Source organism: Capricornis sumatraensis, chromosome 13 (assembly GCF_032405125.1).
Source record: "Capricornis sumatraensis isolate serow.1 chromosome 13, serow.2, whole genome shotgun sequence".
Classification (NCBI taxonomy): Eukaryota; Metazoa; Chordata; class Mammalia; order Artiodactyla; family Bovidae; genus Capricornis; species Capricornis sumatraensis.
This window is the reverse complement of record NC_091081.1, coordinates 21,952,966-21,980,059: the sequence shown is the minus strand read 5'-3', so window position 1 is coordinate 21,980,059 and position 27,094 is coordinate 21,952,966. Positions and strand designations below refer to the sequence as shown.

At 43.3% G+C, this 27,094-nt stretch overlaps 1 protein-coding gene across 2 annotated transcripts; it reads left to right on the top strand.

Annotated features, from left to right (window-relative positions):
* Positions 1-5,019: 5,019 nt before the first annotated feature.
* Positions 5,020-7,837, top strand: LOC138089923 (calcium homeostasis modulator protein 6-like). Of its 2 annotated transcripts, none has more exons than XM_068985503.1 (2): positions 5,020-5,028; positions 7,415-7,837. In XM_068985503.1, exons 1-2 carry the CDS (start codon positions 5,020-5,022, stop codon positions 7,835-7,837), a joined length of 432 nt encoding a protein of 143 aa, XP_068841604.1. The 2 variants fall into 2 exon arrangements, with proteins under 2 accessions (XP_068841604.1, XP_068841603.1); XM_068985502.1 differs by lacking the exon at positions 5,020-5,028 and adding an exon at positions 5,573-6,100.
* The last annotated feature ends 19,257 nt before the right edge of the window (positions 7,838-27,094 follow it).

Below are 27,094 nucleotides of genomic sequence, written 5' to 3'. Positions count from 1 at the left end.
CCCTTAATATGAGCCTTGTGTGCAAAGAGAGAAAGAGTGAAAAAGCCTCTTCCCAGAGTTGTTCCTTAGACCTTCTCATTACATTAAGACATTTTATATTAATATTTTTTAATTGTTGAAATAACATATGCATCTTAAGAAATGAGATACTATATATAAACTTTAATTTTTTTCTTTATTTTTACACAAATGGATTGATTGTATGACAAGCAGTGTTTTTGCTTGCCTTTTTCAATTACGATGTCTACTCTGTCTTTTCAACCATGTCACCACATACAGATCCATCTCAATCATATGAATCTTCTCTGTATTCTGTTATATAGATGCCCGTAATTTACATAAATAGTCTACAACTGAAGCTCACCTTGATTGTGAATGTTTTAAATATGCAGCATATTTCACATGGTTTATCCTTTTAGGGAAGATCTTTCACAACAGTTTAAGTTCTCCAATGAGTTGTTAAATAATTTTTTGAGATTTTTGAGATTTTGCAATATGACATTTATACTTTGAAGAAGCACAAATTTCCCCTTATTAAGTTACTTTCATTTTCTTTATCCTAATCCTTTAATCTTATTTGTTACTCATTATTATTATCTTTGAAAATCCAAATCTTTGGTCATATTTCATAAACTAGCAAGCCAAATTTGAGTTAGGGGAACTGAGCTTGTGGTAAAGCAAAGTATAAATGACCATTGGCAGTGAACTGTATCCCAGGTTAAAATCACCTCTAAAATAGCTATCTGAGTCTATGAGGAAACACAGTGGAATGTATGTTTACCAGGATTCCTAATAGTTGAAGGTCTTAAGAACCTTGGAAGGAAAACCAGGACTTTAATAGCTTTTTATGGTATCAGATGATGGTGATGGTGACAACAAAGACTGGCTACACCTAGGTCCTCAGAATTAAAATAATCAGCTACCATAAGAAAAAAAATTGGAGGGATCACAGAATACTTAAACTTTTGTGATAGGTTTAGGAAATTCATGTTAAGAAAAGGGGAAACTATCCATTAAAAGGTATTTGAAATGTCATGGGATTGCTACTTAACAAATGACAGTCCTGTACTAAGGAGGAGGTCTGGTCTTTCCTTCTTTCTGCTTCATAACTTCCAGAGGAAGAACTTTAATAGACACTCAAAAATCATATAATAACACATCCCAAATATTCAAATACATTTCTTAACATAAAAAATATATTGCACATGCAGAAATGTATAGTCTATGAATGTCAGACTTTCTAAATTTACTTGTTATTTTGGTTTGTAAAAGTAATTTCATTTATGTATGTATTTTCGGCTGTGTTGGGTCTTTTTTGCTGTGTGTGTGGGCTTTTCTCTAGTTGTGGTTCTCACTGCAGTGGTTTCTCTTGTTGCTGAGCACAGGCTCTAGGGTGTGCAGGCTGCAGTAGCTGTGGTTCCCAGGCTCTAGGGTGCAGGCTCAACAGTTGTGGTGCACGGGCTTAGTTGCTCCGTGGCAAGTGGGATCTTCCTGGAACAGGGATCAAACCCAACGTCTCCTGCATTGGCAGGCGGATTCTTTACCACTGAGCCACCAGGGAAGCCCTTACTTGTCATTTTGGCATCTAAAGTTGTATCTTGCACATTGCAGACCTTAATTTGATCTTACTCTTGTGGGTCTTGTGGCCAGGACTGACACTTTTCTAGAATCTAGCAGTTGTATTCCAAGCAGGACCATACAATTAGCTTAAGTTCTCATGAGTGCTACAGAGAATAATGTTTGAGATCCAGTTTACTTGAGGATGACTGAAAAGATCTTTCACGTGCACAGTGTGAATATGCCTTTTCTTTCAAGAGTTTCTCTTGCTTTCTTTTCTGAGAAATGTTCTGTGGTCTCTGAAACCCATGTCTGACACTCATAATGATAGTGCTGAGAAACAAAGTACTACAGTTAACAAAACAGAACAAAACTCAGAGCCACTGGCTTTTCACTGTGTTTAACATGAGAATCTCTCACTCGTTTTCTTAAAAGTTAAATAAATTGGTGCTAAATTATAGATTTTCAAAATTATAAAGGTCTTTCATGGCTTCCCAAGTGGCTCAGTGGTAAAGAAGCCACCTGCCAATGAAGGAGACTCAGGAGATGTGGGTTTGACCCCTGGATTGGGAAGATCCCCTGGAGGAGGAAATGACAACCCACTCCAATATTCTTGCCTGGGAAATCCCATGGACAGAGGAGCCTGTCAGGCTACAGTCTACAGGGTCACAAAGAGTCGGACACAACTGAGCACACACATCACAACAACAAAGGTCTTTCAGATATTATTCAGGGTAGTCTTAGAGAAAATTCTTGCATCTTCTTGAATTACTATTTACTCTATGTGCTCTAAGGGCTGAACTAAGCAATGTCCTCTCAGAATAGAGCTGGGTATGACGGGCTGGACAATCTTCAATAGACCCAGACCTAGAACTGCCCACTGTTGCAGGGGTGGTGGGGTGCATGTCTGGGTACTAGACTCAAATGCAGGGGCTGGGAGGAAAGTCAGGCTGGCAGGCAGTAGCTGGACTCATTGTTATGGAAGTGCAAGTTGCTCAGTCGTGTCTGACTGTTTGCAACCCCATGGACTGTACAGTGCATGGGATTCTCCAGGCCAGGATACTGGCGTGGGTAGCCTTTCCCCTCTCCAGGGGATCTTCCCAACCCAGGGATCGAACCCAGGCCTCCCGCATTGTAGGCAGATTCTTTACCAGCTGAGCCATAAGGGAAGCCCAAGAATACTGGAGTGGGTAGCCTATCCTTTCTCCAGCGGATCTTCCCGACCCAGGAATCGAACCCGGGTCTCTTACATGGCAGGCAGATTCTTTACCAACTGAGCTAATAGTTATGGAAACTTGTAATAAGTACAGAATGATCATCTTACCTGGGAGATCTGTGACTGAGGGCGCGCAGTGCTGGCAACCCCAGCAGGTGGTGTCTGGAGACACAAGCTGACAGGATAATAGGTGAGGATGCAGGTCGGTCTGTACGTTTCAGGGCGGGATTGTCAACTGCATACTCTGGTCTACAAAGCCCCTAAATGGCCTTCCACCTGAAGCTCTGCCTTCCTTCTCACCCTCCGTGCCCTCATCACTCTGACTGTCTTTCTAACCACAGAATACTAAGCTCCTTTACACACAGAGCCTTTGGCATTCCCGTTTCTGCTTAAATCTCCTCCCCACATAGAGGCTTTCTTAGCACACTCTGCAGCACATGATTCCATTTTAACTACCTGCATTACTTGAGGACGTTCCCCCTAACTATCTATATCCTCTCCACTAGAACACAAGCTCAGCGAAAGCAGGGTATCTGTTCATCTTGTTCCTTGTGAACAATAATACCCACTACTTTTACAGGTACTAGCATATACTGGATGCTTATTAAATATTTAAATGAGTGATTGCATCAGCAAATGAACTAATTAATACATTGGTTAACGAATTACTCAACTTGAAATAGGGGACTGCCAATAAAAAATTTCTGTAACTAAAAATATTTGAAACGAAATCCTTGACAGGAACTGGTAAGAAGAGGAAGGCTGTCTCCAGATGCAGAAGTCTTAGTAAATGAAGGGAATGAAGACAGATAGCAGGACTGAGGTGATGGAAGAGGTCATGCTAAATAGCTTGAGTCTTGATGGAGAATAAGACTTCTAATAAAAATATCAGACATGGTGGAAAAACCCAGGTTTGGATGCAGTAATGGGAGAATGCCAGCCCTCCCTCTTGTTTTGAGAAATGTGGGGGAATAAATATATCTCATTTAAGAGAATGGGAGGGTATGTTTTAGTTTGGTTACTATTAAGAGGGATATGGATAAAGCCATCTACACAAAACTGTTGACAGAGTGGTATTTGTTCATGACAGTATGTGAAAAATCGTGGAAGGGGAGACAACATCTCAGAGGAGTGTGCTGGTGGTGCCTTCACCAGCACAGAGAGAGAATAGCTCACACAGAGAGAATAGCTTTTCATCACAATGCTGGGGAACAGTGGTTTTGTGCCAGGCACTGGTGGTGGGAGATAGCTAAAAAGGCAAGTTGGACTAAGAATAGGGTGTTTCCTGCCTTCTCTGCAACAATTCACTCGGCTCTCTAGGCTACTTATTCTTCCCGGAAAGAATAAGGCAAGCCTAGTGGATGGGCTTGAGCAGCAACCAGTTCACTCTGACCTGCCCACCCAGACTCTATATCCATGCACCCTCCTTGAGGTGAAATGGACAACCGAGGGCACAGAGATTTTCTGAAGGTAGTCACTGAATACAATCCTTGGTCTAAAATGGAGCATTCATTTGGATTCTTAAATACTACACAGCTATTTGTTGTCTCTTCCTAAAGTTGCAATGAGAAAGGTAATCTCTCACACTGGACATCCATTAATAGGCACACCCTGCGTATCAAAGCACTTTATGGATGCTACTCACTTTCTCGAAATCTCACACTATCAGCACTATATTCTGTTTTTACAAATGAGCATGGTGAATCTTAGAGAAGATAATGTATTAAATACCACGCACACACACAAAGTGCACCTGACTTCAAAACCCGTGTTCTTTCGAGTACACCTCACCTCACTCTAGAGCCACGTAGAGTAAGGCTCAGTTTCACAGAAGTGGTTTTAGCTTGTCAGAGGAATGCTGCTCCGAGAAAACTGAAAGTGGAGGAAGCGACACGTTAGATAGAGCTAGTTGCCGTTTGAAGTGTTTTTGGTTCAACTAGTATTTTCTGAACAGCCAGTACCCCGCTCCTCTGCTGATCAATTTGGTGGCCCCTGGGTAAGGATTTGATACACTTCTATGTACTGCCAGTGTGAGGACGTACCTGAGTGGGGAGAAAAAGAGGCAGAAGTCCACAGTATATTCAGGGTAACGTCCTGTAGGAGATCAGGTAGAGGAGAGAAAAGTGGCAGTTCTGTTCAGAAGAGGGACAGGAAGGAGGCAGAGTATCATGGATATACTGGAATTTGAGCGGGGCTTTGTTGCAATTCAGTTTATGTAAGAGAAACTGGACATTTACCCTTGAATAATGTTTCCTGTAAATCATGGAGGTTTGCGGGGGTTTGTTGTTGTTGCTGGTAATTGCTGGGTCTGATTGGGAGCTGGCTTAGTAGACAGGTTGGCTGCAATACAGGAAGAGCTGATGTTTTTCCCAGTTTACTCAAGTAAAAATTATTCTTTCCATCCGGGGACCCCGATCATTAAGGGATCATTAAGGGAAAGGAAAGTCCCTGGTTCCTTGTCAGTTTGGAGGAAACTAAAGCTACAGTGGAACAGGCCCTATCTTCCCTCAGTCAGAGTTCCTCAGTTGAGGGATAAAGGTCACCTACGCGCCTGCTTCTGGAAAGGGGTGGGCACTGGGGAAGTCGGCGGCCTGTGTGCTTGGATTTGCCACAATTAGTTGCGTTGAAATAAGAAAGTGAAAGCTCAGGACACCCTGAGAAACCCTCATCCCTTTTTTGGAAGGTGCTACTTAGCGGGGCTCGGGAAAACCCCAGATGCCCCAAATCATTTGAGGAGCTGGGAGGCGAAGAGGCAGAAGAAGCCGAGCCTTGTCCACGGCGCCCTGGGGTAGGAGACCCATGGAGAAGTTTCGGGAGGTTTTGAACTTGCACCTCAAATACCGCAACGCTCTGGGCTACTGCCTGGTGAGCCTGCTGACGGCGGGCGGGGAGCGCATCTTCTCCAGCGCGGTCTTCCAGTGCCCGTGCAGCGCCTCCTGGAACCTGCCCTACGGCCTGGTCTTCCTGCTGGTGCCGGCGCTGGCGCTCTTCCTCCTGGGCTACGTGTTGAGCGCGCGCACCTGGCGCCTGCTGACCGGCTGCTGCGCGCGGGGCTGCGGCGCGGGGCTGCGCGGGGCCCTGGTGTGCGCGCAGATCAGCGCCACGGCCGCGGTGGCGCCGCTCACCTGGGTGGCCGTGGCGCTGCTCGGGGGCGCCTTCTACGAGTGCGCTGCCAGCGGGAGCGAGGTCCTGGCGCGGTACTTGTGCGTGGGCCGCGACCCGCGCTGCGTCGCCCAGCTGCCGCTGGTGCCCTGCCAGCAGGCCCAGGCGCCCGACGTGAAGCAGCTGCACAAGGAGCTGCAGAGGGAGCTCACGGCGCACTCGCAGGTCGGGCGCCCGCGCAGGACGCGGTCTGGGGGTCGGAGAGGGACTGGCTTCTGCGGGGCGGACGGGGAGGTAGAAATGCGTGCCCTTGCTCCTGACACCGAAGGCAAGCTAACTAGAATGGCTGTTGGCTTCAAATGAGCGACAGGCAAACCTATCTATCATCTATCTTCCCAGGGCTTCCCAGGTGGCGCTGGTGCTAAAGTGCCAGTGCAGGAGACCCAAGAGATGAGGGTTCCATCCCTGGAGAAGGAAATGGCAACCCTCTCTCTTCTTCTTACCTGGAGAATCCCATGGACAGAGGAACATGGCGGGTTACAGTCCATAGGTCGCAGAGTCAGACACGACTGAAATGACTGACCAGAGCACATCATCTTTCTTTCTTTTTTTTTTTCTTTCTCTCTCTCTCCCTACCCCTTCCCTCCCTCCTTGCGTCTCTTCCCCTCTCTTTCTTTCGTCTCGGTGCTATTTCTCTCTTTTTTTTCCCTTTAATTGGAGTACAGTTGACTTATAATATTGTATTAGTTTCAGTCTTACATATGTGCGTGTGTTCAGAGTCTCTTCCCTTATGAAAGTGGAAGTGAAGTAGCTCAGTCGTGTCCGACTCTTTGGGACCTAATGGACTGTAGCCTACCAGCCTCCTCTGTCCATGGAATTTTCCAGGCAAGAGTACTGGGGTGGGTAGCCATTTCCTTCTCCAAGGAAGATCTTCCCAACCCAGGGGTTGAACACGTGTCTCCCTCATTGTGGGCAGACACTTTACCATCTGAGCCCCCTGGGAAGCCCATTATAGGTTTTTATAAAAACTGAGTATAACTAATGAAAGGAGGAAGGCACTGGGGCACTCTGTTGTGTCAGGCATCTGCTCTGTGCCCCACACCCGACACCTTGCTGGGTCCTTTATCTCTATTGTTATTCTCTTTTGTCTCAACAGTGGGTACACTGAGTCCAGGCCTGGCTGACTTTAAAGCCATCACCCCACACTGCTTCTGGGCTTGTAAAGCTCAGAAGTTCTTGGAAATGAATACCTGTTTCACTGGATTTTCTGAAATTCCACATTTTGAGTTCCAGGGATTCCACATATAAGCTCCTCCGTGGATCCTTGACATGACTTGGAAAATGACTGGCTTGTCAAGCAAGCAGTTCTACTGAGGTGGGGGGAGAGGGGTTACTGCCACTTCTTTCTCATAAGTGAATAAGACCTAACTGTTGCTTGTTCATCATCTTAACTCTGAGTAGTCCAAATTTTACCTGTTGAATTGAAAAAAAAAAAGTAAATTAAGTGACTAAATCGCTGGTTTTTTGTGTTTACCTAAGGTGTTAGGCTGGATCCTGATAGCAGTTGTTATCATCCTCCTCCTGATTTTTACGTCAATCAGTCGATGCCGGTCTCCAGTTAGTTACATGCAGCTGAAATTTTGGGAAATCTATTTGCAACAGGAGCAGCAGATTTTTAAAAGTCAAGCCACCGAACATGCAACGCAACTGGCACAAGAAAATGTCAAATGTTTCTTTGAGCGTTCACATCCACAGGAATACAACACTCCAAGCATTAAAGACTGGCAGAAGATTTCATCACTATATACTTTCAATCCAAAGGAGCAGTACTACAGCACTTTGCACAAATATGTGAACAAAAAACAGAAGAGTCAAAGTAGCACAGCTTCTGAAGAAGGTGCAATGGTTCCTGTTCTTGGCTTTGTAGATTCATCTGATATGAACAGCACTACAGACTTATGACCTTGTTAATGAATGGGAAAAGAAAACTCTTCTGAATTATTGATGCCTTTAAAAAAATAAATGTGGGTATTGTTTATGACTCCTCTGTTTGGTCTTCCAAGTTATGGAAACAGAATATTAAATAAAATAGAAATTTAGAATTTTATTTTTTTATTATTTTATTTAAAAAGTAAGCAAGGTTAAATGGTTCACTTAGTGTGACAGTTCAGTTCAGATCAGTCTCTCAGTTGTGTCCAACTCTTTGTGACCCCATGAACCACAGCACACCAGGCCTCCCTGTCCATCCCCAACTCCCAGAGTTAACCCAAACTCATGTCCATCGAGTTGGTGATGCCATCCAACCATCTCATCCTCTGTCGTCCCCTTCTCCTCTTGCCCTCAGTCTTTCCCAGCATCAGGGTCTTTTCAAATGAGTCAGCTCTTTGCATCAGCTGGCCAAAGTATTGGAGTTTCAGCTTCAACATCAGTCCTTCCAATGAACACCCAGGACTGATCTCCTTTAGAATGGACTGGTTGGATCTCCTTGCAGTCCAAGGGACTCTCAAGAGTCTTCTCCAACACCACAGTTCAAAAGCATCAATCTTTGGTGCTCAGCTTTCTTTATAGTCCAGCTCACATCCATACCTGACCACTGGAAAAACCATAGCCTTGACTAGATGGACCTTTGTTGACAAAGTATGTCTCTGCTTTTGAATATGCTGTCTAGGTTGGTCATAACTTTCCTTCCAAAGAGTAAGCGTCTTTTAATTTCATGGCTGCAATCACCATCTGCAGTGATTTTGGAGCCCCCCAAAATAAAGTCAGCCACTGTTTCCACTGTTTCCCCATCTATTTGCCATGAAGTGATGGGACTGGAGGCCATGATCTTAGTTTTCTGAATGTTGAGCTTTAAGCCAACTTTTTCACTCTCCTCTTTTACTTTCATCAAGAGACCCTGGAACTAAATCAGAATATTTATATCCCTAGCCCATATGCTATAATGCTGCTTTCAAATAAAACAATTTAGTAGCCAAAACAGCAAAGTAACAATTGAACATCATACCTTTCTTTAAGGTATCTGATGTTAATTTCAAGTTCACTTTCGTGCAGACAACACATTGTTTGGGTCTTTAAAATACTGGCATTTAAAAAGCAAAAGTAATTGATCATGGCTCATATTTAGCCCTTCTTCCTCTTTTGGCAGAGCCTTGCTTCGGCTTCTATTTGCCTCTTGTAGCATAGAGGCCATTATTTAGTACTGGTCAGCAGAACGGGATATTCTGTTGTTGCGAGTTATATATTGCAAGAAAGTTGGCAGCAGAAACTGCACGATTCATTTTTTTTCGATTCCCTACTGAATAATTTTGAAAATCATATGTCTACTTTCATTTTTGCTTCATTTAAAAATTTCTTTAGTATATTCTTCTCTTCAATATTTTTTCTGACCTATCATTTATACACATGTATAATACTATATTCAGTTGTATTATATGATCTCCATTTTATTGACATGCTCCACTTTCTCTTGCATGGTCTTTAATATTATTATGAAAGTATATACGCTTAAGATAAAAATGATAATAATAGAGAACTGTGTGAAAGAAAAAGTGACATTACCTCATTCCTTTGCCATATGTTCTTCCCAGAAAAAGCTGTGCATTTTGTGTGTACATGAGCATTATCTCTTGCTATAAATGTGATTCTGCAGCTTTTTCACATAAAATATCATTGTTCCATGCGTATATATACATAGCGATTTACCTCCTGAAAAATTACTGCGTAGCATTCTACTGAGTAGTAGGAAATGATTTCTTTTTTGCTAAAAAAGAATGTGCACACTCATGCACACATTCACACAGTACGCAAAGCTGAGCACAGGGCTTGCTTGGTGGCTTGGTGGTAGAGACTCTGACTGCCAATGCAGGAGACACGGGTTTGATCCCTGATCCAAGAAGATTCCGTGTGCTGCAGAGCACCTAATCCTGTGCACTACAACTACCGAGCCTGTGCTCTAGAGCCTGGGAGCCATAACTCCTGAAGCCTGCGCACCCTGGAGCCCAAGCTCCACGACAGGAAAAGCCACCATAACGAGAAGCCCACACACCACAATTAGAGAACAGTCCCCGCTCACTGCAACGAGAGAAAAGTCAGTGCAGCGGCAAAGACCCAGCACAGCCAAAAATAAATAAATATATATATTTTAAATATAAGCAACAATTCGTCAAAATTAGTCACTTCTAATAATGGGTCAGAGGATTCTTTTAAACCTCATGCACTTTTGATCTTTGGATTTTTAATTACTAAATATTAACGGTATGATTAGAAAAGATTAAAAAGAACCCTTATTACTGGTGCAGGGCTTTATAGTCAATAAAGAAGTTTTGCATCTGTCACTTCATTTTATTTTCAAGAGTTTGTGGAATACCCATGAAACACATCACTCACACTTGGTTGTTTAGTCGCTAGGTTGTGTCTGAATCTTTTTTGACCCCGTGGACCATAGCCCACCAGGCTCGTCTGTCCATGGGATTCTCCAGGCAAGAATACTGGAATGGGTCGCATTTTCCTTCTCTAGAGGATCTTTCTGACCAGGGATCAAACTGCATCTCCTGTGTTAGCTGGTGCATTCTTTATCAGTGAGCCACCAGGGAAGCCCCTCACTCACACTTACAAGTAAGAAATTGAAGGTTAGAGAGGTCACATTACTAGGCCAAGGTCACATGGTAGAACTGAAGCTAGGGGCCTAATCCTCTCTGGATCATGTGTTTCAAAGTGGCTGCTTGGCTGTGTTTATTACTAGGTTAGATTCCCACCCCCCACACCCATTTTAAACCCATGAGCCCTGGTGGGCAGAAAAAATACAGATGTCCTTAGTGACCCCCAGGAGTTTTCATCTCATCCAGAAAGTTGGCGACTCTTGATACCTAAGGCCACTTTGAACAAACATCCTGTGATCAGGACACAGCAGTTATTTCATAGTGGTAATACAGTCACCCCTATTCCAATGGATACATCACTCCTCTGACCCTGACCCCAAACAGGCTGTGTCATGGACTCAAGAAGCATTTCTATACTCAATGTATACTTTTTTGCTGGCTCACCAGATGGTCCTTCATAATCATGATGGCTTTATGCTGCTCTAAAGCCTTCACCTCAGAAGAGATGCAGACATGGCTGCTATTAATATTTGCTGAAAAACAACCATGTTGTTCTGAGAGATGATTCCACAATATATTGAGTACTGGTAAGACGATACAACTTACAGAGCATAAGATGAGGCATGTTCTTTCTGTTCCAGCCAAAGCCATGGACAGGAACGTCAATACTCAGTGAACTGTGTAAAGAGGCAAGTCTCCAGGAAAGCTTCTGAGAGTAGGATTAGCCTCGGAATTAGTCTCCGGTTGAAAATCATCTGGGAAGATCTAATTTTGAAGCCTCTTATCTACCAGGTGACCTGTTCCCAGGATAGAAGATGGAGAAATGCTCCCATCTGAGTCAGCCCAGCAACAGTCACCACTGCCGATTTTGTCAGCAGCAAACTCCCACGGAGCGCCTACGTGTGTCCAGTGCTGCCCTGAAATTTAAGCCTCAGCTGTCTTGTTTCGTCCTTTTCATTACCTGATTACGAACTCTTATGAATTCAGTGTAAGTACTGTGGAGTTGAGTATAGACGCTTATCTAAGGAAAGATACATATATTGCGAAAGGGATATGGGGACATCCCTGGTGGTCCGGTGGTTAGGACTCTGTGCTTCCACTGCAGGGGGCACAGGTTTGATCCCTGGTCAGGGAACTCAGATCTTGCACAAAGCCCTATAAAATTAGACCATGAGGTCAGAGTGGTAAGGAAGCAGGGGCAGATCATGGAAGACTTTGGGACCCTTGTAAGGACTTAGGTGTTTACTCTGAATGAACTGAGTAACTACCTTACACATTCCCTACAACAAATAACTCATCTGATGACTCTTTCAGACCATTGAATCCTTGGGGATAAACAACAGAAGGCAAGAGCATGCTGACTCTAAAAAAGAAGTGATGCTTTCTTTTTGACTATAGGTGACCATAACCTTGGAACTAAGGAAATGATGAATAAGACCTAATGATACTGTGGAATTAAAGTCAGATAGGAAGGATGTGAGTGTATGTGTGTGTGTATGTGAGTATGTGTGTATGTGAGTATGTATTCTCCTATCAAGTACATTTTAGATAGTTTGTTTTGCTAGGAGGATATTAACTTGAGAAAACTTGCTTTGGTAAAATAACTGATACTGGTGAGAAATGGAGCTGTATATTCAGAAGTCACAGATTGCTTTTAAAACTCTGCAGCTCACATTTCAGTGATTCCCCTTGTCAAGTTTTGGGCTCCACTCAACCATTGCCTTCATGTTCATCATCAACATTTTAATAGGTTGGTTTTCATTCAAGAAATATCAAAACATATACTGAGAATGACTACTGTATGTGGGAGTCTTTATGATGCCATGATTAAGAGCTCAGTCACTGGAGGCGAAATACAGCAGACTGGGTGGTGTATAAATAATAAGAACTTATGTGTCACAGCTCTGGAGTCTGGGGAGTCCAGGATTAAGGGACCATCCATTCAGTGTCTGGAGAGAGCTCACTTCCAGGTTCACAGATGGCTTATTTCGTTTCTGTGTCCTACATGGTGGAAGAGGCAACAGAGCTGGGGTCTCTTTCATAAGGGCACTTCATCCCATTCACGAGGGCTCTGCTGTCACCTCCCAAAGGCTCAGCCTCCAAACACCATCACATTGGGGGTTAGGTTTCAATATATGAATTTTAGAGGGACACAAACATTCAGTCTATGATACTGTGTTGATGTTCTAGCTCAGCCTCCGCTAAGGAAATGACCTTAAACATCGCTCCAAATCTCAGTTTCAGCATTTTTTAAAAATGCAGAATAATCATAAGTATTTACCTAAATGGTTTTTGTGAGGGTTAACTGAGATCATGCCTAGAAGATGTTCGATAAACATAACTTATTTTTATTATTATAAGGCAGTTGGCTAACTGGCTTGGAGAAAAGGAGAGAAATGAGATAACATTTAGTCTCAAGGAATTGGTAAGCAAATAAGTAAACAGTTAACCATAATAGGCTTCCCTAGTGGCTTAGACAGTAAAGAATCCGCCTGCAATGCAGGAGACCCAGTTTGGATCCCTGGACCAGGAAGATCCCCTGGAAAAGGAAATGGCAATCCACTCCAGCATCTTGCCTGGAGAATCCCATGGACAGAGCAGCCTGGTGGGTTACAGTTCGTGGGTTTGCAAAGAGTTGGAGACAACTGAGCAACTAACATCCTCCTCCATCCTACCCATAACAGGAGTAGGAATAAGATATATGATAATAGAAACATAAGCAAAGTGTTTTGAGAAAAAAGAAAATGAATTCTGCCTAGAAATATTTAAAGAAATTGTCGTGAAAAACGATAGTTTAAGGCTTCATAGTGAGTTGGATTCCATTCATCAGGGAGGGACTGAAAAGTCAAGCCTACCAAAAGTGTAATAATCTCCCAGGTCACCCGGAGCCTCCCAGTGAAGCTTCCGTGCGTTACATTCCTACTAAGGAGTGCCGCTTAAGAACATGGCAATCAGTATTAAGTCCTAAGGCATTCTCACCCTACCCTACCCCTACCCCTCAAAGTGATAGTTCACGGTTTCTCCACCACAGCTTGGTCCTCTGCAGCATTCTTTTCTTGAACTCAACCTCTTTTGAGGGGTGGTGATTGTGTTTTTCAATGTTAATGTTTCATTCTGTGTGTGTAGAATTTTATTTATTTTTTAAACAGTGGCCGCTTAAGAATCTATCTAATTTAAACCAATGCTGTTAGGGAGACTAGCTCAGAATTCTCCCCAGCGTGTTCACAGTGTCCGGTCACCTTTTCTCACGTATTAAACAGTGACTGTCACAAAGAAGCCAATATTCATGCATGCTGTTGTGTCTGACTCTGCGACCCTATGGACTGTAACCCACCAGGCTCCTCTGTCCATGGAATTGTCCAGGCAAGAATACTAGAGTGGGTTGCCATTTCCTTCTCTAGGGGATCTTCCCAACTTAGGGATCAAACGTGCGTCTCTTGTGTCTCCTGCATTGGCAGGTGGATTCTTTACTGAAGCACCACAAATGTTTTATTTTGACATTCATTGTGGGTCAAGACAGACCAGTTTAGCGCATGAATTTTGAAGGGCCGCAGATAGCAGTCCGTAGCATCATCATTCAAAGCATTTAAAATCTACCTGCCCTCCACTCCATCCTGCCTGTCTACTGCTACTTCTTAATATTCTCCAATATATAGTCTCAGATTTCATCAGTCTTCTGACATCATATCACACACATTAAACAGTGTGAAGGTGAAAGGCTCAGCCTTTCCTCTTCACTCAGTTGGTTTTCTTTTCAGTCATTGTCCCGATGTCTTGACTGGGATTTGATTCTATCCCACTTACAAATTAATAGTTAACCTGTTACTGTATCATAGACTATGTACTGTCTGGCAGAACGTTGGCAATTCATGGATCTTTATGTTATTCTGAGCTGAATGACATGCACAGAAGGAATCAAGTTCTGAACTGAATAAAGCAGGCATGGTGCTGACTTTGCAGTGAGAGCAGAGACATCAAAGTCTGCTTCTCATTCAGTCACTCACTGATTCACCCATTAGTACCACAAATATTTAGTGAACATTGATAATGTCCTGGGTACTACGCTAAGACCCTTGTAACCAGAGAGGGATTAAATCAAGCATGGTCCTTGCCCTCATGAAATGGATAATCTAATGGGGGATTTGAAAGACATCAGTTCAGTTCAGTTCAGTCGCTCAGTCGTGTTTGACTCTTTGCAACCCCATGAATCGCAGCACGCCAGGCCTCCCTGTCCATAGCCAAAGACATAACAAATAGGAGGTTACAAAACTGTCATGTGTAGCAAGGAAACGAATATGAGGCTAAAAATAGTCAAGGGATGGGTGAGGGAATTGAGAGTCTAGTCATGGAAGATCTGGTAGACGTGTCCCATGTTCAGTTCTCTTTGCCTCTAAGGCCTGGGAGATGACGATACATATTCTTTCCCTTGCAGTTAGGTAAAGCTTTGTGTCTGGTTCTGATCAGATGTTGCTACCAGAACAAGGCATTTCCATAATAAAAAACATCTTTTCTCATCCTCACTATTTGTCCCATTTCTCCACCTTCCTCTCATATTCACACATAAGTGAATTACTTAAGGGAGGGATTCTCTTTGTAGCTTAGCTGGGGGCAACATCTAAAGGGAAAGAACTATTTTTCTTTATTCTATAATTAGATTCTTTAAAGAAGTCTCAGTAGACATGTATGGATGTGAGAGTTGGACTATAAAGAAAGCCGAGCGCCAAGGAATTGATGCTTTTGAACTGTGGTGTTGGAGAAGACTCTTGAGAGTCCCTTGGACTGCAAGGAGATCCATCCTAAAGGAGATCAGCCTTGGGTGTTCATTGGAAAGACTGATGTTGAAGCTGAAACTCCAATACTTTGGCCACTTTATGCGAAGAGCTGACTCATTTAAAAAGACCCTGATGCTAGGAAAGATTGAGGGCAGGAGGAGAAGGGGACGACAGGATGAGATGGTTGGATGGCATCACTGACTCAATGGACATGAGTCTGGATAAACTCTGGGAATCGGTGGTGAACAGGGAGGCCTGGTGTGCTGCGGTTCATGGCGTCGCAAAGAGTCGGACACGACTGAGCGACTGAACTGAACTGAAAGAAGTTTCAGTTCCTTTCCGAAAATACGTGGCAATAACATAACAGTCTAGTGGTGGACAGACAGAATGGAAACCGATAATGCAGGGTAGAGAGATGGCAATGCTTCTTATATGGCTGTTGATAAAACTGACTCCTGTATTAACTTGGAAAGAAGATTATGTAGCTTACAAAATGTGACTCTGCGGGGAAAGACTGGAAAACAATCTTTCTAGTGTGTTGGTTGCTACTGGATATGTTTTGGCAAGGCTTTATAACCTCAAAAAAGAAACTGGCTAATTTGTAAGCAGAAATTAAAAGGAAAAGAGATATTTCACAAAATTGAACTTTGAAAAATTGGAAAACCTGATTGGTAACAGTCTCCATGTACTAAGAGAAAAGTTGAGGAAACCTCAGAAGACAAAGTCCATTAAAATAGATCTGGGGAAAGGCCAAATTGAATGGTCTCCACGTCTATTGATAACACCTCTCAGTAAATTAAGCAACTCCAAGGCAAAGATAAAACTAAGATATTCAACAGGATAAAGAGCTGGGACAAACATCAAAGTACAATTTTTCTCTAAAAAACATAGTCTCATGTTTATTCAGGGTACCTATAATGGCAAGAAAGAGACAGCTTGTCTCTATATCTATAGTCTGCACCTTTGTCTATTTCTAGAGAGAGAATGGAACAAGAAAGCAAGAAAATATAGTAGATGTGAAAAACATGTTTTGAAAACAACTATGAGTATAGGTATTGACAAATATAGTTTACTGAATTTAAAAAAAAAAGAAGAAGAAGCTTATGAAAATTTGAGAGACCTTTGAGCCAGAGGAACACAATCCCAACTGGACCTGTGGTCTTCCAACATTGTACAAGGAGCACATGAACTGAGAAAACTACTCAGCCATCAAGGGCGAATGCCCACTAAGTGTTTAGCTGAAGATGATAACAGACCACCTTTCAGAGAGTCAAGTCTTGAGAATGAAATAGCATTTTGCAGTTCCCAGGGTAGGGACCTTTATGGTGTTCGGTGGTGGTTTAGTCATCAAGTCGCCAGGTCGTGTCCGACTCTCGCTTCCTCATGGCCTGTAGCCTGCCAGGCTCCTTTGTCCATGGGATTCTCCAGACAAGAACACTGGGGTGGGTTGCCACTTCCTTCTCCAGGGGATCTTCCTGACCCAGGGATCGAAGCCGAGTCTCCTGCATTGCAGGTGGATTCTTCACCGATTGAGCTACCCGGGAAGTCCTAGTTTTTGCCCAGAGGTAATTAAGAATTAGAAAAACAGGTCAGTTGGTGGCTGCTGCTCACTTCCATTTTGCCCTTTCAGAATGGTGCATTTCCTTCTGTTGTCCTGACCTTGTTCCTTCACTAGGCATTGACTATGGGAAACAGGTTAATCTATTTAGTTCACAGTCTGAGGACCAAAGGGGTCACATGAAGACCTGATGTAGAGATTGTCACACACTACCCAGAGATTCTGGATTGTGAGCTCCATGTCATGACTGGTTTGGACTTTCAGTTTTTTGGGGGGTGGGGGTGGGGAAGAAGGTTAGTGAGTTTCAGCCACCCACCCACCGCCTTTCCTCTCCACAGTGGGCACAAAGAAGACTACAGAGCACAGCTGGAGCCTTGTCTGAATGAGGCAGATGGCTCTTTCCCTTCTGTATCCCCCAGGGCCGCACAGATGCCACCCAATCCCATCTTCACCAGGTCTTTTCCTTTTACCCTCCTACTGATTTCTGACATTTTTCAATTCTCAAATACTCAGTTCTTCATCTTCCATATTCTTGCATCACAGTCAGTTTCTCACTAGGATTTATTACTTTGGGCAATAAGAGGTGAGTTATTAGGATTCCAGGTTCAGGGATCAGCCCTTAATATGAGCCTTGTGTGCAAAGAGAGAAAGAGTGAAAAAGCCTCTTCCCAGACTTGTTCCTTAGACCTTCTCATTACATTAAGACATTTTATATTAGTATTTTTTTAATTGTTGAAATAACATATGCATGTTAAGAAATGCGATACTATATATAAACTTTCATTTTTTTCTGTATTTTTACACAAACGGATTGACTGTATGACAAGCAGTGTTTTTGCTTGCCTTTTTCAATTACCATGCCTACTCTGTCTTTTCAACCATATCAGCACATACAGATCCGTCTCAATCATATGAATCTTCTCCGTATTCTATTATATAGATGCCCGTAATTTACATAAATAGTCTACAACTGAAGCTCACCTTGATTGTGAATGTTTTAAATATGCAGCGTATATCACATGGTTTATCCTTTTAGGGAAGATCTTTCACAACAGTTTAAGTTCTCCAATGAGTTGTTAAATAATTTTTTTTATTTTTATTTTTTTTGCAAAAGCGTAAAGGGGTTTATTACTAGCTCGAGCCAGGACCCATGTTTCATCCAGCACAGTGGAATCAGACAAAGGCCCTGAGCTCTGAATTACATATACTTTTATACAGACGGTTCTTTGTTTTTGTAACAGCATAGCTGATTGGTTAAACCTCGCATCCCTATCCGGATTGGCTCAGGTCTGGCGCAGGCGGGGGGCTACGGGGATTTTTTCTGATTGGTCGAGCTACACTGCCTGTGGGAATTCCCAGAGCCTCAGCTTTTCTCAGGCCTAGCCCGCCCCTTAGAGCCTGTCCTGGCTTCAGTTTGGTCCTAACATTCCCCCCTGTCTTTTTATCCTTGAGAGGAATCTTCCTCTCCATTCTGAGACACTGCCTGATATTGTTGCCTCAGTACCATTACCTGAACGGTACTGATTTGTTTCTTTTATAAAGGTTATCAATTTATTTAAAATACATGGGCCAAAAGTTAGAATGAGTAGGAGTATAACGAGCGGTCCGAGTAGGGTAGAAATTAGTGTTGTTAACCACAGGGACTGTTGGAACCAGGACTCAAATTAATTTTGAGACTTTTTTTTCTCTCTTTTTTTTTTTGATTAGCCCCATTTTTTATCTTGGCCAGGGACTCCCTGATTACCCCTGAGTGGTTTATATAAAAACAACGTTTTTCTCCTAACACAGCACATAGGCCCCCTGAGAGACTTCATACTCAAGATATTTTTTGGGAATTGGGGCGGAGGTCTCTGTCTTCTGTAATTTCTTCCTGCTGTGCATGGGCGTAGGCCTGCCTAGCAAAGCAGAAGTCTCTCTACCTGATCTAAGTTGGGGTTTTTCACATCTGAAACCAGCTTTTACCCTTGTAGTTGCAGCAAATTAGTTGGCCCCTCTCAGAGGTGAAATAGACAAGGGCCAAACAAGAGACCTACCAGGATGGTCATCTCTGGTCCCTGGAAACAGAAGGCAACATTTGGGGTGAGGGTTACAGGGTTTGTGACCCCTTCTGATTGGTTGGTGGTGAGGCCACAGAGCAGTGCTCCAAGAATCTTGTGTTCAGTCTGAAGTCTTTTACCTGGCTGGGGGCTCAAAGACATTGCTATGCATATTTCTTTGAGTAGGAACTAGGACTCTGTCTGGAGGCTGTACCAACCTTTGATAGTTTTTGTTTTTGTATCCCCTCCCTTCCCTGATCAACAACTGTTTGAATCTACGCCTTGGAATTCAGGGAAGGCCAAGGAGGCTGAACAAAGTCTATATCCTACAGACAAGAAAAAGAGAACACAGAGCAGATCTGTACTCCAGAGCCCCACAGAGTCTCGCTCAGTTTTAATTTTAGGGAACTAGGCAACAATGACTATGATAACTTCCTGTCAAAATGGGGCATAGGACTGCCCCAGCTTGGAACACTACAAGCTCTAATCTGAAAGTACACCCATAACATCACCTAGTTATTTTCCAGGATATCTGAACTGTAGCTACTCTATTTTGACTTTTAATTGTAAACTATTTTTTAATAGCCAAAGCAGATTTTACCGTTAATGACGGTGTTTTTCTAGATATGAGAAGATGCAAGAATTGGGACTCATAAAATCTTTTCCTGAAAAGATCTAACTATCTGATGGCCTGTTTTGCCAGTTTTTCCCAGAGCACAGAGTGCCTCATTTCTGATTTTTACCCTGAACTCCTTTCAGGGGCGTTGAAAGTCAGCAGTTGCAGCGGCCATGGTTTAATCTTTGTAGATGCAGATGGCGAGTGTCAGTCTTCAGTTGGCAGAGCCCCTTTTTGCTCATAAACTTGACCATGATTATGAGGGGGGCACGTCATGACCATTTTATCCCAGGGTGCTGAGAGTGTCCATTTTCAGGTAAACAGGCCACTCAATGTGCTGTTACTGGACTAGGCCATGAAACAGTATCTAAAATTCTCTGGACCACCTGTCTTACTAGCTTTTTGGTCCAGGAAAATATTTCCTCTTGTTGCTTCTTGCCATATCTAGAGTTACACGTTATCATCATCGATCTCATATGGGACTATATATTATTCTATTAGAGGCCTCACACACATACAGTGTAAGAAACAGCAATTTTGTAAAATAGGTGAAATACAAATAACATAGCCAGCAGTATTAGTAAAGTCACAAGTAAGACTTATGTTAAGAACTTCCATTAGATGTAGCCCAGTATATCTTCAGGTTATCTGACTTAGTCTGCCCTATAGAATCTTTATCTTCCAGGGAAATTATATATTGGCACCATCTATAAGGAACATAGCCCAGTTTTTTTTTAGTGTCACTAGACTGATTATCTTTAGTATGATTTAATTTTTTAAGTAAATTTTTTCAGGGCCAACCAGTTAAAGTCTAGTAATAGAGAAATTTACCAAGATAAGCCAGAACTAGACACGGGTTATTGGCCACAAACCCAACAACTGGGTTGATTTTGAAACTAGCATAGGATCAGGCCTATGATAGAAAAGCATTTGACTTATATGCAAAGGTCTAAGAAGTCAAGAAAACATAAATGATCATACGAATCAGGTCCAGCATCTTGGGGAAGCTGTCTACCTCTGATCTCGTCGTCTTCTCATCCTGGTGTAGTGTAGTTTCTGTGGTCGGGGCACTCTGGCCAGTTGTCCGTGTCAGGAGGAGACCAGGGACAAAAGGGTCCCAGTTGCGGCCACTGGGTCTGGTCCATTGGCAGGCAAGCTGGCCCCTGAGTACCCTGAGTAGTCAGGATGTCAGTCTTGGTGAAGAAGAATCCCACCAGAGTCACCATCTGTTGCAGGAAGAGGGACCCCTTCCAGGGCCTGAAACTGGGCTCTTGCCTAACACTCGGAAATGAATTATCCGAAGAGACATATGTGCTGACAAAGCAAGAGATTTTATTGGGAAAGGGCACCTGGGTGGAGAGCAGCAGGGTAAGGAAACCCAGGAGAACTGCTCTGCCGCGTGGCTCCTTAAATAATTTTTTTGAGATTTTTGAGATTTTGCAATATGACATTTATACTTTGAAGAAGCACAAATTTCCCCCTATTAAGTTACTTTCATTTTCTTTATCCTAATCCTTTAATCTTATTTGTTACTCATTATTATTATCTTTGAAAATCCAAATCTTTGGTCATATTTCATAAACTAGCAAGCCAAATTTGAGTTAGGGGAACTGAGCTTGTGGTAAAGCAAAGTATAAATGACCATTGGCAGTGAACTGTATCCCAGGTTAAAATCACCTCTAAAATAGCTATCTGAGTCTATGAGGAAACACAGTGGAATGTATGTTTACCAGGATTCCTAATAGTTGAAGGTCTTAAGAACCTTGGAAGGAAAACCAGGATTTTAATAGCTTTTTATGGTATCAGATGATGGTGATGATGGTGACAACAAAGACTGGCTACACCTAGGTCCTCAGAATTAAATAATCATCTACCATAAGAAAAAAAATTGGAGGGATCACAGAATACTTACACTTTTGTGACAGGTTTAGGAAATTCATGTTAAAAAAAGGGGAAACTATCCATTAAAAGGTATTTGAAATGTCATGGGATTGCTACTTAACAAATGACAGTCCTGTACTAAGGAGGAGGTCTGGTCTTTCCTTCTTTCTGCTTCATAACTTCCAGAGGAAGAACTTAAATAGACACTCAAAAATCATATAATAACACATCCCAAATTTTCAAATACATGTCTTAATATAAAAAATATATATTGCACATGCAGAAATGTATAGGCTAAGAATGTCAGACTTTCTACATTTACTTGTTGTTTTGGTTTGTAAAAGTAATCTCATTTATGCGTGTATTTTCGGCTGTGTTGGGTCTTTTTTGCCGTTTGGGCGGGCTTTTCTCTAGCTGCAGTTCTCACCTCAGTGGTTTCTCTTGTTGCTGAGCACAGGCTCTAGGGTGTGCGGACTGCAGTAGCTGTGGTGCCCAGGCTCTAGGGTGCAGGCTCAACAGTTGTGGTGCACTGGTTTAGTTGCTCTGTGGCAAGTGGGATCTTCCTGGAACAGGGATCGAACCCATGTCTCCTGCACTGGCAGGAGGATTCTTTACCACTGAGCCACCAGGGAAGCCCCGACTTGTCATTTTGGCATCTAAAGTTGTATCTTGCACACTGCAGACCTTAATTTGATCTTACTCTTGTGGGTCTTGTGGCCAGGACTGACACTTTGCTAGAATCTAGCACTCATCTCACACGCTAGTAAAGTAATGCTCAAACTTTCCAAGCCAGGCTTCAGCAATACGTGAACCATGAACTTCCTGATGTTCAAGCTGGTTTTTGAAAAGGCAGAGGAACCAGAGATCAAATTGCCAACATCCGCTGGATCATTGAAAAAGCAGGAGAGTTCCAGAAGAACATCTATTTCTGCTTTATTGACTATGCCAAAGCCTTTGACTGTGTGGATCACAATCAACTGTGGAAAATTCTGAAAGAGATGGGAATACCAGACCACCTGACCTGCCTCTTGAGAAATCTGTATGCAGGTCAGGAAGCAACAGTTAGAACTGGACATGGAACAACAGACTGGTTCCAAATAGGAAAAGGAGTCCGTCAAGGCTGTATATTGTCACCCTGCTTATTTAACTTCTATGCAGAGTACATCATGAGAAACACAGGCTGGAATCAAGATTGCCGGGAGAAATACCAATAACCTCAGATATGCAGATGACACCACCCTTATGGCAGAAAATGAAGAGGAACTAAAAAGCCTCTTGATGAAAGTAAAAGAGGAGAGTGAAAAAGTTGGCTTAAAGCTCAACATTCAGAAAACGAAGATCGTGGCATCCGGTCCCATCACTTCATGGGAAATAGATGGGGAAACAGTGGAAACAGTGTCAGACTTTATTTTTTTGGGTTCCAAAATCACTGCAGATGGTGATTGCAGCCATGAAATTAAAGGACGCTTACTCCTTGGAAGGAAAGTTATGACCAATCTAGATAGCATATTCAAAAGCAGAGACATTACTTTGCTGACTAAGGTCCGTCTAGTCAAGGCTATGGTTTTTCCAGTAGTCATGTATGGATGTGAGAGTTGGGCTGTGAAGAAAGCTGAGCGCCGAAGAATTGATGCTTTTGAACTGTGGTGTTGGAGAAGACTCTTGAGAGTCCCTTGAACTGCAAGGAGATCCAACCAGTACTTTCTGAAGGAGATCAACCCTGGGATTTCTTTGGAAGGAATCATGCTAAAGCTAAAGCTGAAGCTCCAGTACTTTGGCCACCTCATGCGAACAGTTAACTCATTGGAAAAGACCTTGATGCTGGGAGGGATTGGGGGCAGGAGAAGAAGGGGACAACAGAGGATGAGATGGCTCGATGGCATCACTGACTCGATGGACCTGAGTCTGAATGAACTCCGGGAGTTGGTGATGGACAGGGAGGACTGGCATGCTTCGATTCATGGGGTCACAAAGAGTCGGACACGACTGAACGACTGAATTGAACTGAGCAGGTGTATCCATGGATGGAGGAGCCTGGTGGGCTGCAGTCCATGGGGTTGCCAAGAGTCGGGCACGACTGAGCGACTTCACGTTCGCTTTTCACTTTCATTCATTGAAGAAGGAAATGGCAACCCACTCCAGTGTTCTTGCCTGGAGAATCCCAGAGACAGAGGAGCCTAGTGGGCTGCCGTCTATGCGGTCGCACAGAGTCGGACACGGCTCAAGCGACTTAGCAGCAGCAGCAGCAGCAGTTGTATTCCAAGAAGGACCATACAATTAGCTTAAGTTCTCATGAGTGCTACAGAGAATAATGTTTGAGATCCAGCTCACTTAAGGATGACTGTAAAGAACTTTCAGATGCACAGTGTGAATGTACCTTTTCTTTCAAGAGGTTCTCTTGCTTTCTTTTCTGAGAAATGTTTTGTGGTCTCTGAAACTGAGAAATATTCTGTGGTCTCGTAAACCCATGTCTGACACTGGTAATGACAGTGCTGAGGAACAAAGTACTACAGTTAACAAAACAGAACAAAACTCATAGCCACTGGCTTTTCACTGTGTTTAACATGAGAATCTCTCACTCGTTTCCTTAAAAGTTAAATAAATTGGTGCTAAATTATAGATTTTCAAAATTATAAAGGTCTTTCATGGCTTCCCAAGTGGCTCAGTGGTAAAGAAGCCACCTGCCAATGAAGGAGACTCAGGAGATGTGGGTTTGACCCCTGGATTGGGAAGATCCCCTGGAGGAGGAAATGGCAACCCACTCCAATATTCTTGCCTGGGAAATCCCATGGACAGAGGAGCCTGTCAGGCTACAGTCTACAGGGTCACAAAGAGTTGGACATGACTGAGCACACACATCACAACAACAAAGGTCTTTCAGATATTATTCAGGGTAGTCTTAGAGAAAATTCTTGCATCTTCTTGAATTACTATTTACTCTACGTGCTCTAAGGGCTGAACTAAGCAATGTCCTCTCAGAATAGAGCTGGGTATAAAGGGCTGGACAATCTTCAATAGACCCAGACCTAGAACTGCCCACTGTTGCAGAGGTGGTGGGGTGCATGTCTGGGTACTAGACTCAAATGCAGGGGCTGGGAGGAAAGTCAGGCTGGCAGGCAGTAGCTGGACTCATTGTTATGGAAGTGCACGTTGCTCAGTCGTGTCTGACTGTTTGCAACCCCATGGACTGTACAGTGCATGGGATTCTCCAGGCCAGAATACTGGAGTGGGTAGCCTTTCCCCTCTCCAGGGGATCTTCCCAACCCAGGGATCGAACCCAGGTCTCCCACATTGTAGGCAGATTCTTTACCAGCTGAGCCATAAGGGAAGCCCAAGAACACTGGAGTGGGTAGCCTATCCTTTCTCCAGCGGATCTTCCCGACCCAGGAATCGAACCCGGGTCTCTTACATGGCAGGCAGATTCTTTACCAACTGAGCTAATAGTTATGGAAACTTGTAATAAGTACAGAATGATCATCTTACCTGGGAGATCTGTGACTGAGGGCGCGCAGTGCTGGCAACCCCAGCAGGTGGTGTCTGGAGACACAAGCTGACAGGATAATAGGTGAGGATGCAGGTCGGTCTGTACGTTTCAGGGCGGGATTGTCAACTGCATACTCTGGTCTACAAAGCCCCTAAATGGCCTTCCACCTGAAGCTCTGCCTTCCTTCTCACCCTCCGTGCCCTCATCACTCTGACTGTCTTTCTAACCACAGAATACTAAGCTCCTTTACACACAGAGCCTTTGGCATTCCCGTTTCTGCTTAAATCTCCTCCCCACATAGAGGCTTTCTTAGCACACTCTGCAGCACATGATTCCATTTTAACTACCTGCATTACTTGAGGACGTTCCCCCTAATTATCTATATCCTCTCCACTAGAACACAAGCTCAGCGAAAGCAGGGTATGTGTTCGTCTTGTTCCTTGTGAACAAAAATACCCGCTACTTTTACAGGTGCTAGCATATACTGGATGCTTATTAAATATTTAAATGAGTGATTGCATCAGCAAATGAACTAATTAATACATTGGTTAACGAATTACTCAACTTGAAATAGGGGACTGCCAAGACAAAAGTTTCTGTAACTAAAAATATTTGAAACCAAATCCTTGACAGGAACTGGTAAGAAGAGGAAGGCTGTCTCCAGATGCAGAAGTCTTAGTAAATGAAGGGAATGAAAACAGACAGCAGGACTGAGGTGATGGAAGAGGTCATGCTAAATAGCTTGAGTCTTGATGGAGAATAAGACTTCTAATAAAAATATCAGACATGGTGGAAAAACCCAGGTTTGGATGCAGTAATGGGAGAATGCCAGCCCTCCCTCTTGTTTTGAGAAATGTGGGGGAATAAATATATCTCATTTAAGAGAATGGGAGGGTATGTTTTAGTTTGGTTACTATTAAGAGGGATATGGATAAAGCCATCTACACAAAAGTGTTGACAGAGTGGTACTTCTTCATGACGTTATATGAAAATTGAGGAAGGGGAGACAACATCTCAGAGGAGTGTGCTGGCGGTGAAGGCACCACCAGTAAGAGGAGTGTTGAGTAACCCAAAGGATAAGGGAAGGAAGCTTTTCTGCAGATGCGGGATTACAGAGATGACTGTCATAGCAGAAGTGATTTGCTGCAAACATGCAACTCAGATGCAAGTTTACACAGAACCTGGCAGTACCTGGTCGAACCTCAGAGAAGAGGCCCCATCTGCCCGGCATCACACAAAGGACCTTGATCTGGGGACAGCTTCTTAACACTCACACAGAGAGAATAGTTTTTTATCACAATGCTGGGGAACAGTGGTTTTGTGCCAGGCACTGGTGGTGGGAGATAGCTAAAAAGGCAAGTTGGACTAAGAATAGGGTGTTTCCTGCCTTCTCTGCAACAATTCACTCGGCTCTCTAGGCTACTTATTCTTCCCAGAAAAAATAAGGCAAACCTAGTGGATGGGCTTGAGCAGCAACCAGTTCACCCACCCAGACTCTATATCCATGCACCCTCCTTGAGGTGAAATGGACAACCGAGGGCACAGCGATTTTCTGAAGGTAGTCACTGAATACAATCTGTGGTCTAAAATGGAGCATTCATTTGGATTCTTAAATACTACACAGCTATTTGTTGTTTTTCCCTAAAGTTGCAATGAGAAAGGTAATCTCTCACACTGGACATCCATTAATAGGCACACCCTGCGTATCAAAGCACTTTATGGATGCTACTCACTTGTCTCAACAATCTCACACTGTCAGCACTATATTCTGTTTTTACAAATGAGCATGGTGAATCTTAGAGAAGATAACGTATTAAAGACCACGCACACACACAAAGTGCACCTGACTTCAAAACCCATGTTCTTTCATGTACACCTCACCTCACTCTAGAGCCACGCAGAGTAAGGCTCAGTTTCACGGAAGTGGTTTTAGCTTGTCAGAGGAATGCTGCTCTGAGAAAACTGCAAGTGGAGGAAGCAACACGTTAGATAGAGCTAGTTGCTGTTTGAAGTGTTTTTGGTTCAACTAGAGTTTTCTGAACAGCCAGTACCCCGCTCCTCTGCTGATCAATTTGGTGGCCCCTGGGTAAGGATTTGATACACTTCTATGTACTGCCAGTGTGAGGACGTACCTGAGTGGGGAGAAAAAGAGGCAGAAGTCCACAGTATATTCAGGGTAACGTCCTGTAGGAGATCAGGTAGAGGAGAGAAAAGTGGCAGTTCTGTTCAGAAGGGGGACCGGAAGGAGGCAGAGTATCATGGATATACTGGAAT

Bases quoted from the DNA above. Each gene is read 5' to 3' on its own strand.
- LOC138089923 (XM_068985502.1), top strand. From the start codon at position 5,573: ATGGAGAAGTTTCGGGAGGTTTTGAACTTGCACCTCAAATACCGCAAC. The intron at 6,101-7,414 runs GTCGGGCGCCCG...TGTTTACCTAAG, and splicing joins AGCTCACGGCGCACTCGCAG to GTGTTAGGCTGGATCCTGAT.